Here is a 14959-nt window from a genome sequence, read left to right as displayed (position 1 = left end):
TGTGTATTATACGGTATGTGTGTGTCCTTTAAGTGTGATTTTCCAAACATGACGTCCATTGCATTAATTAATTTAGCTGATGCTTTTATCCAAAGCAACTTACAATTGCTATATATGTCAGAGGTCGCACGCTTCCGGAGCAACTAGGGGTTAAGTGTCTTGCTCAAGGTGAATGTGTCACAGGGGGGGATTGAACCCGGGTCCCGGCTAATATAATGTCAACACGTTTTTCCATAGCAAGTTTCAAGCAATAGAAGGTAGAAATACATGAAAGAATATGAAATCTTCTATACAGTATTGGTAATAGTTTTTTTCTTAAAAAAAAGGGTCTATGGGGAAATATCAGGAATACCCCTTTTTGTCTCAGCTGCCTGGAGGGGCGTGTTGGTGTCTGTGTTTGACTGTCAGCAAGTGCTCTGTAAGATCTGTAAATTGGAAGTACACCACTATGCACGAACACTTGAAGCAAAATTATTTTTTTACAAAATTAAATAATGTGTTTCTGTTAGTAGGAGTCACTTAAATGTCTAAATATTTCTTCGCCCACATGTTAAAAATAATTTCTGCACTTTTCTGACTGTTGTTATACTCTCTACACTGCACACTGATGCAAAAATTAATAAAAGAATGAATATAAAGACTAATTCGCCAGTTCAGGGAAAGGGGTGGCTTAAATTCATCTATGTGTCACAGCAATCCTTTTCAATCTGAGGTCCAGTTTTCTGATCTGGCCTCTGAAATAGTAAAAGGTTTTGATATTTATTTTAAATAAATGAATTGTCAAATTACGTTAAAAAATAAAAGTAATAAAAAAATCTTTAGAATAATCAATAAATAATTAGAAAACAATCATTAGATTAATTGTTTAAAAAATAGTCATTAGGTGCAGCCCTAGCAGGTACATGCTATTTAATATACTGTAGCTGAGCAGCTAATTAGCTAGCTAACAGTGCACTTTTTGTTCGGTGGCTCGCTCAACAAGACATCTGTTCATGTTTGTAAGTTAGATAAGAAGGAGACTTTAGCAGGAAAGCTATTGTGGGTTGTTGTTCAAACTCTTGTGTTGTGTTGTGTAGTCAGTGTGACCTTTTGCTCTGCCTACAATAGAACAGCGACATTAGTGTTTTTTGCAAGATCTGATACCGGAACAGTATTCCATCAAATTAATGCAAAACCTTCTTTCTGATTTTTTCTCAAAGGAGAACACAGGACAAGGGATTTACAGAGCAGAAATGTATGTCGTAACACACAAAAAATGCTTTTCATTAATTTCAGTTGCTCATGCAAATAGATCCACTACACACCAATTACCCTTGATGACAGTCTAATGCCTGCCAGCCCCTACGCATTCATGTCTGATCGACCATCATGGCTCATTCCACATAGTGATGGGGAATAGCTCACCATACGCTGTTTATTAACATAAACTACAGTACTGCAGTCCATTGACATAATTCAACACTGTTGTCTGTGTAGAGAGTCTTTCTGACATGTTGTAATAGTGTCTTAATACATAATTTGTCTCAACTTAATTCCTAGTGCTTCAGTTTACAGCTTATATGTTATTAATAATATGTTTACTAATGCCATTGTAGGATTTTAATAGAATAATTGCATTACAAGTATATCACCAAATAAGCTGAATAACTATGACATGTTTAATGAGTCTAGGTATGTGTGCTTACCTGATACATCCAGGAAGGTGCGAGCTCTTCCTGTCCCAGCACTGTTGACAGCAATACACTCATAGTAGCCCTCATCCTTCAGAGTTACCTGGGCTATTTCCCATGATGCATTGGCAGACTCACTAGAATGAGAAATGGAAGCACATTTAATACCTCTGACTCAAAAATCTGCTACTAACTCATCACTTGATCTGGTGAAAATCCTTCCTTTAGGCTTTAGTCACACAGGAGCGTAGAAATGGAAAGACAGTATGGGAGTTTTAATCTGCTGCTTCTCCAACAGAGTTGGACAAAGGATGGAAAATTTTGATTCATTCTGCTTTCCTTTCTGCCTGGTAGATAGATATCCTTTAGAAGGTATCAGTAGATATCCATGAAATGTGGAACCATTAGTCATTGGCCAAAAGAAAAATTGGTATGGTTTCTCAGCATGTAATGACTGTATCATATCATCAGCAAAACTTTGTGTGTCTATCCGCTGAGAGAAGACTGGGCAAACCCATCATTGGCCCAATCCAGCAACATAGTGCATCTGTGGAGCTCATTTCTAGGTTAAACATGACTACATGGCAAGTTTTTCCAAAAACCTAAAAATCCATAAAGTCGCCGAACAAAAATAGATCTGACTAACCACATGTTGCTAAAATAATCTTCTGAAACATTTAAAACATGGCTAGGACTTTAACAGATGTATCCCATGTCACAGTTCAGATACTGTCGAAAAATGTGTTAATCTTCTGGCTTTAAACAGGTTGGAAATGGAACCTGGATAAATGACCTTATGTGAAAGTACATCATATGGAACTGGCATTGATTATTTGGGAAGTACAACAGAGGAGGGCTCCCTCTTTTGTGCTGAAAGAGTTATTCCTTATCTGAATCGAGGGGCTAAGGAAAGAGGGTGTTGTATGCTATACAGAATGTAAACTCCTTTGAGGAAAATTTGTGATTTGTGATATTGGGCTATATAACAATACCTGAACTGACACACATAGTTCTCCACAGCCCTGCTTACCTGAAGAGTTGGTCCACCCCAAGTCGTCTCCCATCCCTGCTGAAGCGCAGGGTGAAGGGGATCAGGCTCTCTACCTGGCAGCTGACAGCCCCTCTCTGGAGGTAGTAACCATGAGTTTTGGCTGGCATCAGCACCTTAGGGGCATCTAAAAGAAAGCAAAATCAGCAAGTTAAGGTAATCACTCAGTTAATCAACCAAACTACTAAGCAGTCCCTCACCATCTAAATATGGGTGACAACCTGCTTACTGACCAGGTATGATGCTGGAGAAGGAAACGCTGGAGACTCTCTGGAATGTGAAACCATCCACATCATATCCTGTCACTCGAAGGAAGAAGGCCTCGTTGGGTGGAATGAACTCTGTAATGTTCCAGAGGCCAAATGGCTGGCGCTCAGGATAGTAGCGGATTGGCAAAGTTTTGATCACTTGGCCCGTGATTGACAAAAGCTCTAGCCTGTCAGCCCGAGCAGGGGGCGAAAGCCCAGTGGTGTTCAAAAGGATGTGGGTGGGAATACCTGGAAAGTTGATATAACATATACTGTATACTTTACAGTCCCAAAGATAAAAGATGTAAGTGAACACAACAGGTTAAAAAGCAGCTGTGGTGTGGTGTTTTTTTTGTTTTTTACCATTTGGTATGGTTGACCTCACTGACCTTGAACTGGCCTACTGGAGGTATTTTTTAAGTCCAGGGTGGGCTTTCTGGAAAACCCGGCTCGGAAGTCAATGGTGCTGAGACCTGAGATACGAACTGAGTGTCTTCCTTCACTGGAGGTCTGTATCAAGGAAAAGGGGCATGGAGATTTATGGAAATGTATGTCCAGGACTCTGGTTGTATGTCTGATAATGTGACTCAGAAGTACAGGTTAGTACATCCGTTTTTCTCAAGAGCCTCAAGAAACTCAAGAAAACAAAAGAGAGAAGAGTTTTTGCATCAAAGGCAGTACTGAATTGTCTAAATGACAGACACAGCGCTGGGACTATTGTGTAACAGTCTTTTGTATGCCAACCATCCCTGCATGTATAGACAAGCCACTCTAAGTAAGTCAAGGCTTATGTTGAATATCTTACGATGGAGCTTTAGAACATCCACAATTCAGAGATGGCCCATTCAGTCTGACATACACACTTTAATAAAACAAACCCAACCACTATAATCAAATCCTTGTTAGTGGTTCACATGGTCTTCATCATGTGGAGGTCTTTTGAAGTTTTGCAAAAGTAGAGACAGAGTAATTACAAAGAAATATAGGTTGGTGAGAGGTGGAAACTCCTCACCTTAGGTAAAACACCTTGGTGGTGTCACAGACATTGACTCACAATGCAGAGAGAGGCATGCAAACTTAAACTGTCATTTGCAAATTGCCTGAAATGAAAGATAATGTGTGGATTTTACAATTACTGAGTTCTACCTGACATGAACTTAAATTCCATGTGGAAAGTAAACTACCAAACAGGATAGTGCATTGCATATAGGCAGCCAGACAACAAAGCTGGAGGTTAATCAAGTCAAACAATGAGGTAACAGCAGGACAGAGGGAATCTGGCACAGCCTTAAATGCTACTGCCTGCCATCATAAAAAAACAATACATGCAGTGGTCATCAAACCTGCCCTAATGGCCACCATGAAATTATCCAAGGTCTTTAGTTAGTGGTAAATGAGGCTGTAATTTGGGGAGAGGTCCTGTAAAGGTTGTGCTCTTACAAAAAGACAAGAGTCCCTGTCATTAAAGCTACTTGTTACCCAATTTCACACCAAGCCAAACAGATGACCAACACAGTTCTTGTGTTGCTGAGGTAAGATAACTGATACAGATTTGACTGAAGACCTAAAGATGCAGGACACGTGCAAAGAGAAAACCATTTGCTGTTAATGGTGTGATACATTAGACACATTATTGTGAATCATGAAGTTACATTAACATGATTTGAGCATAGGCTTTTCTCAAAACCTTAGTAATGCTCAATACTCAATTGTCTGAGATTATTTAAAGGTTACATTATTATTTTATGTATTTTGTGTATTACGCAAAGCACCATGAATTGCCTTTCTGTTGGAAATGTGCATCCATCCATCTCAATACTATATATATCAGTGAAGTTGACTTGAACTGTCACTGACATGCATGGAATAATGTTCACTCTGAATGCAAGTTTGCATCCTGGATTACACAAATGTATTTTATGACTTTATTAATTTGTTATATTGTATTTTTTTTACAAAATGTAGGAAAAAATTATTAGCACTAACCTGCAAAACATGGGCTTAAGCATCAAGCTATTTGTGAGGAAAGGATAGAAGGAACTTCAAGATGTTGTGAGGTCAGAAACATTGGGTAGTCTTTAGTTTTCTTTCCGTTTGGCAGAAGAAAGATCTTCAATAAATATCACAGTTGCTTCAAGTCCTTTAAAATTACTGTCCTGCTTCTTCTCTGTCAATATTTAATTAAATGCCTTGTTTTTGTTTTGTTCAGCAGGATATTTGGCTGCTGTCTGCACATCAGCACAGAGGAACATAAGAAACCAAGAGAGCAGACTCAGAAAGAGAAAGAGCAGACACAAAGAACATGAGTCGGGCAGGTTCTCTCCTTTGAACTGTTTGCATGCTTTTAAAATCGCAAAATTACAGCCTGTCTAAACTATTATCATGGGCTATAAAATTCAGTATGAAGCTGAAATGCACTCATCAATGCTGAGGTCACTCAGCTGAGCTCACTCACCATTAATGCGTCTCACCTGGATGACTCTCCGTAGAGCACATATTTAAACATGTACACACACTACACACACACACAATTATACACATACAGTTATTCTAACTTCATGTGACCAGCATGGACACTAAGATCACTAGCTTTTGGAGTGTGTTGCTGACCGACACTGTAGTCCCACAAAGCGTAAATGGAGGAGCTCCTTACTACTAATACAGAGTTTCTTGTAAATTAAAGAGCAATCAATCGTTTTGGGAAAGTATTGTAGCTTGTTGTATGACAAGATTTGAAACTGACAACACAGTCACCAATTGCTTCATATCTGTCTGTGCACACCTGGTATCATTTCATATTAGTGCAAAATAAAAAAATTACATTATTTCTTCTATACTACAGTATTTGCAAATGGTTTACATGTAGTAATTGTAGAAGAATACTACTATGAGTATTATGAATTTAGCACAAAGTAAATGTAAGGTAGAAGAGAGAGTAATGAAGCAGCAGAGGGTGATAGTAGGGTGAGCCCACCTTCTACACCCCACCACAACATCCAATTAAAGACAGATTAAAAAGGATCAAATTCCTTTTCACACACAGTCTATGGTCAGGGCCTTACACTGGTGTGTAATGGGCCATTAGCATTACTGAAACCCAGCATGGCAGAGCAGTGAAATCCCCCTAAAGTATTTATCCACAATACTTTCGATGTCTTGGGAAACACAGCTACAGATGAGAGGGAGATAGAGAAAAATGTGTGTTATGAAGCCAAAACAATCAAGTAAACAATCAATCAGAAGTTGATTGAGAAGATTTGCCAGAGGCAACACAACATGATGGGGAGTGTTTTTAGTCTATATTGCACAGGAGATAAAAGAAAGTCAGCAAAGCCCCAGTTAGAAATATTGAGACCAGTTTTTCTGTGTTAACCTGTGGGTTAAGTGCAGACACAGCTGGAAAGACCTTGTTTCATCTTATACAGCAAATCAACCTCAGTCCAAAAAAAATGCATTACTGTTTGAATATACATTCATACTTTTTTGAGATAACTATATGAATGAATGCATGAGATTTAAACTTTGAATACAATGGTTCTCCTATAATGCTTATAATGACCCATAATGACATTACTGCCAACAGAGAGGGGATAAGTGAGTGAGGAATTAATAGGCATGACAAGAACAAGAGAAGAATAGAACTATATTGAAGAACTCCTATTGAGGGAAATTTCATGGATTTGCAAGTGATGAAAACCAAATGCCATATGATGTACAAGAATCAAACGTGTAGAAATGCCAGAATAAATCATGAGAAAGCCAATCACTGAGAGAACCTACAGCAAATATGCATAAAACTCAGCGTCTGCTTACAACGACACCTTTCTTTGAGTGGAAACACAGAGATGACAGTTTTACATCTAATCTCTTCACCAGTAAATCAAATGTCCACTAACACATAACACAGCTATGCAGGGATGAGGGAAAGTGCCCCAGCAGGAGTTTACAGAGAATACAGGGGCCATCGAGGCCCCTTCAACAAATCACTCAGGTAAAAATGCTTGTCATTTCCCAACATCTGGCATTGACAGTGTGGGCTAGGGTGACCAGATGAGAACGGGTGAAATTCGGGATGATGGGGCGTGGCTACCGGTACATTCAGTGGCAATGAACATTAATACATGTGAAAATCAAAACACAACGCTAAAATTAATTATTTTTATCAAGTCACCTGTCTGTCATTAGGAAAAACGCAACAACTGTGGATTTGTAACAGTGGGTAAATCATGATCTTTTACCTAATTTTTATTTTATTTTTCATTTCATTCATTTCATCAGTGCAGTGTCTGACACATCTGTCCGCGCAACGCGCATGTCAGATCTCTCCGCCGTAGCTGCCTGAAGCTAAACTTATTGACTATAACTTCCACTAACCACAAGAAAACAAAGTGTTACTTTGAGGTTTTAACAACGCTGTTGACACAATGTAGGCTACAGATAACCTGCAAACCCTGCTGGAGCCTGAGAATTACACGATCAGTATTTAATGATTAATTAGGCTATAATCAAAACTCATGTTATGTCTTATTTTCAGGACAAACCGGACAGGAGTCGGGACAACTGCTCGAAATCCGGGACGTCTGGTCACCCAAGTGTGGGCAGTCAAATGTATGACCTTGTTTGCATTACCTCGACAGCAGGGTGCCAACAGTTTCAATTCTGCAAGAGGAAAACAACAGCAAGGGTGCCCCAACAATAAAAGTAGCAGGTTGTGTTGACAGCAGTGGCCTTGAACATACTTTATCTTCATCTACCATGACTGTCTTAAAAATCATCTCAGTGCTAAAATGTGTCTTTCTGGACATGTTATTGTTTGCTCTGAGATGTTTTCACCAGACGTCACGCATGTTAAATTGATTACATAACACTGTATCTCAACATGCTGGAATATTACTGCAGTAATTCAATTTAAGAACCTTCCTCAAGGGCACAGCTCCCTCCTGTGTGTGGGTGTGAGTTGTGACCTCATTTCAAGGTTATACTACTGAAATATATGCACTATTTTCAGTCTTTTAAAAGACAGGTCAGCTGCGGAAATTGTTAGGATAAGGATGTAATTTTACACACATTCCCAGGTAAAGACTGAATTGTTTACCTTGATAGACCACATCCCAGGGTGTGGGTCCTTGATGTTGACAACTTTGGCAGAGTTGGGAATGTGCAGGAGCTCAGTCAGGCCATCACTCTTCCCCACAATCTTCCCTATAGGCCAAACATGAACACCAAGACAATTATTCACCTTTTCTGCAGCTCTGACTGATGCAAATGAATTCTTAACACTTCTTGATACATTGCTGAAAGTTACATTTAAAAAATTTACGGTAGATAAAGAAGAATATGCAAGATATGGTTTAGTCCTATGATAAAAAATGGTTTGTTTTTTGGTGTAAACTTAACTCTACCTGGTCTGTGTCTGTGTACATCAGCTTCTACAGTGTGTTTCATATTCTAAATAGTAAAATTTCCTCCTCTTCTTCCTGTATGATTGTGGAACCATGATCCAAAATAGTCTATAAAAGCTTCGCTTATTTGATGAAGACAGACATCAAGACCTGAAGATTACACTTTTTAGTTTTAGTTTTAGATCAGTTAAAAATGTGCTTTTAAAATCTAACAGATGCACTGGAAGTATCTTGGTAATAGACCCAGGAATAAAACTACAAGCAGCTAGAACAGCTTCCATGTTTCTTGTCATAGACCCTTTAAGCAATATTTAAAATATATATTTATTTACACATTTGGTTTTGATGATGTAATGGAGAGGGCATTATTACATGTCAGTTCAAAATCTCCCATAGATGTTCAGATGGGTTAAGATCTGGTGACTGACCCCAACATAGGATTCAAATTATTTTAATTCTCGTCAAACTATTCACTGATCCCAAGTACCCTTTATATAAGCATCTACATATCTTGTGTTTCTCCACTTATTTTCCCATTTTTTTCTGTTTTGTTTGTCACCCATCTGTATGATTGCTAATAAATAGCTTCATTTAAAAATGAGGAATTTCTGGAATGACAATCTTATTTATCTCTAGTAACACTTATCATACCCTGAGGGTTTTTTATCTCAATGTCAGGTGCTGGGCCGCTGAGGGCCACAGTGACTTCCTTGAGGCTGGGGTCAAAGGGCATCTGCCAAGTGTTGCTGATCCCGCTGAAGTGATCAGTAGACAGCAGGTGGACCTTGGATGACTGCACAGCCTCCTCCACCCATTTCAGAACCTACAGTGATGGGAAGGAAATGTTACTAAGGCAGGAATTACACAGCATTTATATTGTGAGAAATGTACTCTGTCTCTGTGATGATATAGAAGCTAGATACGGTGCTGTATTTTAATACTGATGTTTAATGATTAAGCGATGTTTAAAAAATTAAATACCATTGTTAAAAGGAAGTTATTCATTTTTACACATGAATAATCAACCAACAAACACACTTACACACACACACACACACGCACACACACACACACACACACACACACACACACACACACACACACACACACACTTACCCCCTCAGCTGCATATAAGGTCATCCCCTCAACATGTGCAAGCTTTCATCAGGAAGTTTCTCACATTCCCCTGTGTCGTGCCCCCCCACCCCCACCCCCCGGGTCCCTCTGGAGAACTCAACAGCTACTGTATGAGACCCAGACGCTATTTAACTCATACTATGTAAAGTACCAGGCATTTGAGACATGAGAATAATATGATACAGCGCATTCATTTCAAAAACTCTGAGAGTGAAGCTGGGGACATGGAGAAAAAGAAATGATTTGACTGAAATGCACCCAAAGAAATCTGATTCTTCAGAATAATCACTGCAAAAACAAACCAAACCATAGTCAATACATTTGATACTAGTGTTTCTCCAAACTAGTTACAAAACAACATTTCTAATTACTTGCTTCTTTTGAAAACTCTCCTGGTGGAGAAAGATAGAAGGTAGATAAAATTGATGAATTGAGAAATGGGAAAGTGCGAAGGACTTTCATGTCGTCTTAATAGAAAATTGCCCAAAATCAAAAATCCCTTCCTCCCCCTAGCAAGGAGCCTTATCTTACAGTAATAAAACAGCATTACTATTCAAACTTCACACTTTGACTCACTGCCCAGTCTAAGACCGCTGATTTATATTTCTTGGAAAGGTTAAAAAGAGCCATGGTATGCATCAATCAATTAAATGTTTCCTGCACATTTGATCTGGAGTCCAGACTTGAATATGGGCACAGCAAAAGACACGAGAGAAGCTGTGTGGAACCTTCCAGTGCCATTTAATTTATACAGCTTAGGGGTAGAATCCAGGCCAAGCTGAAATGATTTGAATACTGTGACCAAAGCATGTCTTTTAAAACCAGAAAGGTTTTCTTCTGACTCTGAAACTTAAAAACTTGTATTTGCAAGGAAGCAAAGAGAACAGAAGTGCTACTCCAAATTTCCATTCAGTGATGCTCTTACCTCATTGACCTGTTTCTTGTCTAGATGGAAGACCTGTCCAGAGCTGGTGGAGGCAATCTCCTCATAAGCCTTGTAGCCAATGTGAGTCCTATCATCGCAGTCCCCTGTCAGCACAAACACCACCTACACACATAAAATAAATAAAAATGTGATCTCTTTACTTCTAAACCAGTATACTATATACAGTTCATTGCAGTAATATCCAAACCTGTGACTGTTTCTGCTGAATGAGTTGCAGGACTTCATGGGTCAGCTTGTAATCTTTTGAACGGGCGTCTGTGAAGACGTAAATAAAGGATCCTGGCAAGGAGATCTCCAAGGCAATCTTAATGGCACCAATGCTCATTTCTGGACAGTCCCCACCTCCCTGAAAAAGAGAAGGATATCATCAGCAAATGGTTTGTATGTACATACAGTATGTGTGAGTTTGTGAGGCAACACAGTTCTCTGATTTATCCAGGAAATATATTTTTTAGTTATAGCATGCAGTCTAAGGTAATTTCATTACACCTGTACAAATTAATAAAATCCAATATAGCAGCTCTGCCAAAACATATTTCTTTATAAAGCTCATGATGTTCCATTTTTGGTGACATTGTCGGAAAGGTGTAAATTCAATTATTTGTTTATCATTAAGGTCAAAGTCAAATGTGGTCTTGTACTGGTGTTCTGTTTTTTCAGTCCTTCCCATTTATATACATGAGGGGGACAGAATATTAGGAGCACCTCTGAATAATGAAGTCCAGCACAACACCGTCACTATGATATCAAAGTTAAAACATATAATTCAAATAAAACTTCTATGACAATGTCAACAAAAACGGAACTGAATTGGATCATGCAGATGTACCTAATAAAGTGGTCACTGAGTCTATGTAATATAGTGTATAATTATCAGTGCAGTGTCGATTCAGTGCTTTGATTAAATGGATAAATTAAATACTACAACTAGAAGGCAATTAGTTCACATTTCTCTTCAAGTTTCAGGAAAAATTAATAAAATTGCATTTGAGTGAATGCTTGGTATTTTTGGAGCACCAACATTATTTCTTGAAAAAGATTGAATGTGTAGTGGTAGAAGCGGGGGTGATGGTGCAATGGATAAGACGCCTGCCTTTGGTGTGAGAGACCCGGTTCAATCCCCCACTGTGACCTACCCACCATTGTGTCCCTGAGCAAGACACTTAACCCCTCGTTGCTCCAGAGACGTGCGATCTCTGACATGTATAGCAATTGTAAGTCGCTTTGGATAAAAGCGTCAGCTAAATGAATAAATGTAATGTAGAAATGCTACATCCAGGAGTCAGTATGAAATTAAAAAATGTCTCACAGTATGTGTGAATGCAAGTGTTCGATCTGTCTTTGTCATCCACTATTCTCTCTGTCTCTTTGTCTTGTTGGTGGGGTCAAAGACAAATGTCCCCTGCAGCATTTCAACAGACATTATTGTCTGTCTGAAGGGTTTGTGGTTTAAAAGCATGAAGTGTGTTGCCTAACATCTTCACCCTTAAAACACAAAGTTCATGTCAGAAGAATTTCAATTTCAAGAAAAATGTAAATTCCAAAGATTATATTTTCCATGCACTCTGGCCAAAACCTCTTCAGGGGTTGTGCAGGTGAAGTGGTGAGGGGAGGAAAAACAGACTCAGGAATGAAGCAGCAAGTGAGAGGAAACTGGATCTACTCCATGCTACACACAACACACTCGCTCACCAGATTAACAGTAGCTAGTGCCAAGGATGCACAGACATATGCCAAAATCTTTTTCTTCAAAGGACAGACCTGAATGCTACTCGTTTCTGTCTCTCTGTCATCCGTAGACATGAAGAGTACCAGTTTTGCAGTTTTCTGTTTTTCTCAAGAGTTTCTGCACAACTTATTTTATCTTTCCAAGTGACTGCACAAAAATTCGAACTTAGTAGAACTCTATTTAGCTTTCTAGCCATTGTATGTTTATGTTTATACATTTGTTTGTAATTGTGCAGGAAGGCAATTAAACATGGGATCAACAAGGTTTTTTTCATTTGCAACAGTAAGGTCAACATATGACCAAAGTCTTGTAAGACAGTGTTAGAACCCCTAGCTACATTTTATGAACGATGAAATTCAGCTAAAAATGTGAACAGTAATTGCAAGTGAATTACTGTTTGAAACTTCTTTCATCATCCAATGCAGACCGGCAGATCAGGCTTGGTCTTAATCAAACAAACATTCGTACCCAGACTACCACACTCTGCCACTTTTATCAAGGCCAGATGACCTTATGCTACTGCTATAGCATCCAGACAACTGCTGCTGTTTCCTTGGCTTCAAGAATGTGATCCCTGAACCCACCTGGACGTACAGCTCTCTCAGCTCATACTGGAACTTCTTGGGGTCTGTTGTGATTGTTACGGGTCCAATCTCTGCAAAGAAATAACAGAAAGAAGCTCTGTGATTAATAAGGCCAAAGGCGGAAGACCACATCAATTGAATAACTGAAAGCATTTTTGTTTCTGAAATTCTTCTCTTTAGCTAAATATTAGTTTTGGCAGATGTGTACGGATGTCCAGATTAAAATGTCACAATATGAACTGCAGTGAGGAAAAACTTCAGGAAAAGGGATTTAACGAACAGTGAAAGAAGGAAATATGAGACTGACAAATGATAAAGAAAAAACATGAAAGGAAAGACAAGCAAGATTGCAATTATAGTCTTAAAATGTTTCTAAAGACAGATCAGGGATAATGATGATGAAAATTTGAATGTCTGTACTGATAAACCATATGAGCTTTGAAAAGATGTCCAATTCGATCAAACTGATATACCAAAGCTGGTATCATCTACATATCACAAACAAGAATTTAGACTAGATATAGTGAAAGACAGAGAAGACAAAGGTGCAAATGATGAAGCCCATACTGTCAAGGAATAAAGAGTTAAGCACAATGAGTTAAAAAAGCTACAGTCATTAGAATAAAGATGATGTGATACTGTCAGTTTATGAATGGTTGGATGGGTTTATCCTCCCTGCAATTCCTTGTGTGATTGGCTCCTCTGTGATTGCAGACAAAAGACTTTTCAATTCAGTTACTGTAATTTTCTTTTGTCAATGTCGGCTTAGTATTTGGCCCAAGTGAGGCCATCTGTCACTGTACCATAAAGTAGATAACCAATGCCACATAGTGACAACATAGACTGTGCTCTGTATCTCTGCAAGTTTAGGTAGTCACTGCTATTTCTCAGCTTACTTTGTTCTATCCGTTAATGAGCTGCTAAACCCCTTCTTGAGTCAAACTGTGTGACTTCAGCCACTGCAGCTGTGCTGTGGAATGAGCCTGATGAGGGGCTGCAATAAGCGCACACGCACACACACACACACACACACACACACACACAAACACACACACACACACACACACACTGTGGTTCTGCACATGCAAGCAGATTGGAAAACAAGGTTTCCCTTGTTCAAGAGAGGGCAATTTCAAAGGATCCCTGAAAGGCATACAGTTTGAACTGTTTTACAGCAGTCTTCAACTTTGTCTAGAGGCCAGGGCCCAAATGAGAAATCTAGCTGTTTGGTGGAGTGCTGAGAATCCTTAAACATACTTATCATTGAGAATGTTCTATTCTTCTTCTGTCTCGAGTTATTTTATAAAGTAAAACATTTAAAGTTATTGAATTTGACATAATGTTAAACCACATGCTGTGAGGAATTAGAAGCATTTTCTTTTTTTGCAACCAGCATTACATTTCTTATTGAAAAGCACTCCACATGCACTTTCAATTTCTATAATAACATACACAAAGAAGCAAGAAGCCTTTTTCCAAAGGACCCAGATTTTGGTATCCTTGTAAATCCTCAAGGTGGAGTGAAAGAACATTTGTGGCGATCAGCAAAGCTTTTTAAAACTAACATGGAAATGTGTCTGGCTGCTCTGAACGGAACATGGATCTCGAGCCAAACTTTTCAGAGATGGAAAAGCTGACATCTCTTTCCTTATGGGAGAAGTTCCCATGGCTGTGGTAAGTATTCTTTAGACTATTTTGGCTACGGTGCCCTTAACCACAGCCACCATCGTTGCACCAGTACTGTGGAAAACCATAGCTAATACTCATGACCTCTACACAGACATATGACATGACATAAACCTCCCTATTCAAGCACTACTTGTGTAATGATCTTTGACATTGACATTTAAACATAAAGATAGCACTCTTTTCATCGTTATAATCACTTTAAATGTGCATTTATCCGCATTTGGAAACCAGAGCATGTGTGCTCCTTTTCAGGGCCAGTACCAAGTCAACAGTTACAAACATTCATGCCTCGGAGATTCCCAATTCCAGAAGTCCACTAGTACTGTTTAAGTGCCTTGCGCAAGAGCACCTCATGAATTGTGGTTTGTGTGGTTACAGGAAGGGGAATCATTACTGCTTCATATCCAAAAAACACATTTTCCCTAAAGGTCTGGAGAGTCAAACTAGAGGTTCCTTGCACAAAATATGGTACCTTTTTAGGCAACGTAATTTTGGATAACTCTGTG

At 38.9% G+C, this 14959-nt stretch overlaps 1 protein-coding gene across 3 annotated transcripts in view; it reads right to left on the bottom strand.

Annotated features, from left to right (window-relative positions):
* The window catches only part of hmcn1 (hemicentin 1), a 102169-nt gene that overhangs the window by 65296 nt on the left and 21914 nt on the right, over positions 1–14959 (bottom strand). For all 3 annotated transcript variants that reach the window (XM_038715368.1, XM_038715370.1, XM_038715371.1), the window contains exons 2-10: positions 12765–12835; positions 10639–10797; positions 10431–10553; positions 9020–9191; positions 8062–8168; positions 3356–3476; positions 2952–3215; positions 2701–2845; positions 1686–1807 (exon numbers count right to left, since the gene is read on the bottom strand). In XM_038715368.1, the coding sequence (XP_038571296.1) occupies positions 1686–1807; positions 2701–2845; positions 2952–3215; positions 3356–3476; positions 8062–8168; positions 9020–9191; positions 10431–10553; positions 10639–10797; positions 12765–12835 (1284 nt within the window). The remainder of the gene's footprint in view (positions 1–1685; positions 1808–2700; positions 2846–2951; positions 3216–3355; positions 3477–8061; positions 8169–9019; positions 9192–10430; positions 10554–10638; positions 10798–12764; positions 12836–14959) is intronic.

This window comes from Micropterus salmoides, unplaced genomic scaffold (genome assembly GCF_014851395.1).
Source record: "Micropterus salmoides isolate LMB-PRFRI ecotype aquatic unplaced genomic scaffold, ASM1485139v1 Ms_hic_scaffold_13, whole genome shotgun sequence".
Classification (NCBI taxonomy): Eukaryota; Metazoa; Chordata; class Actinopteri; order Centrarchiformes; family Centrarchidae; genus Micropterus; species Micropterus salmoides.
This window is presented reverse-complemented; position numbering and strand designations above follow the sequence as displayed.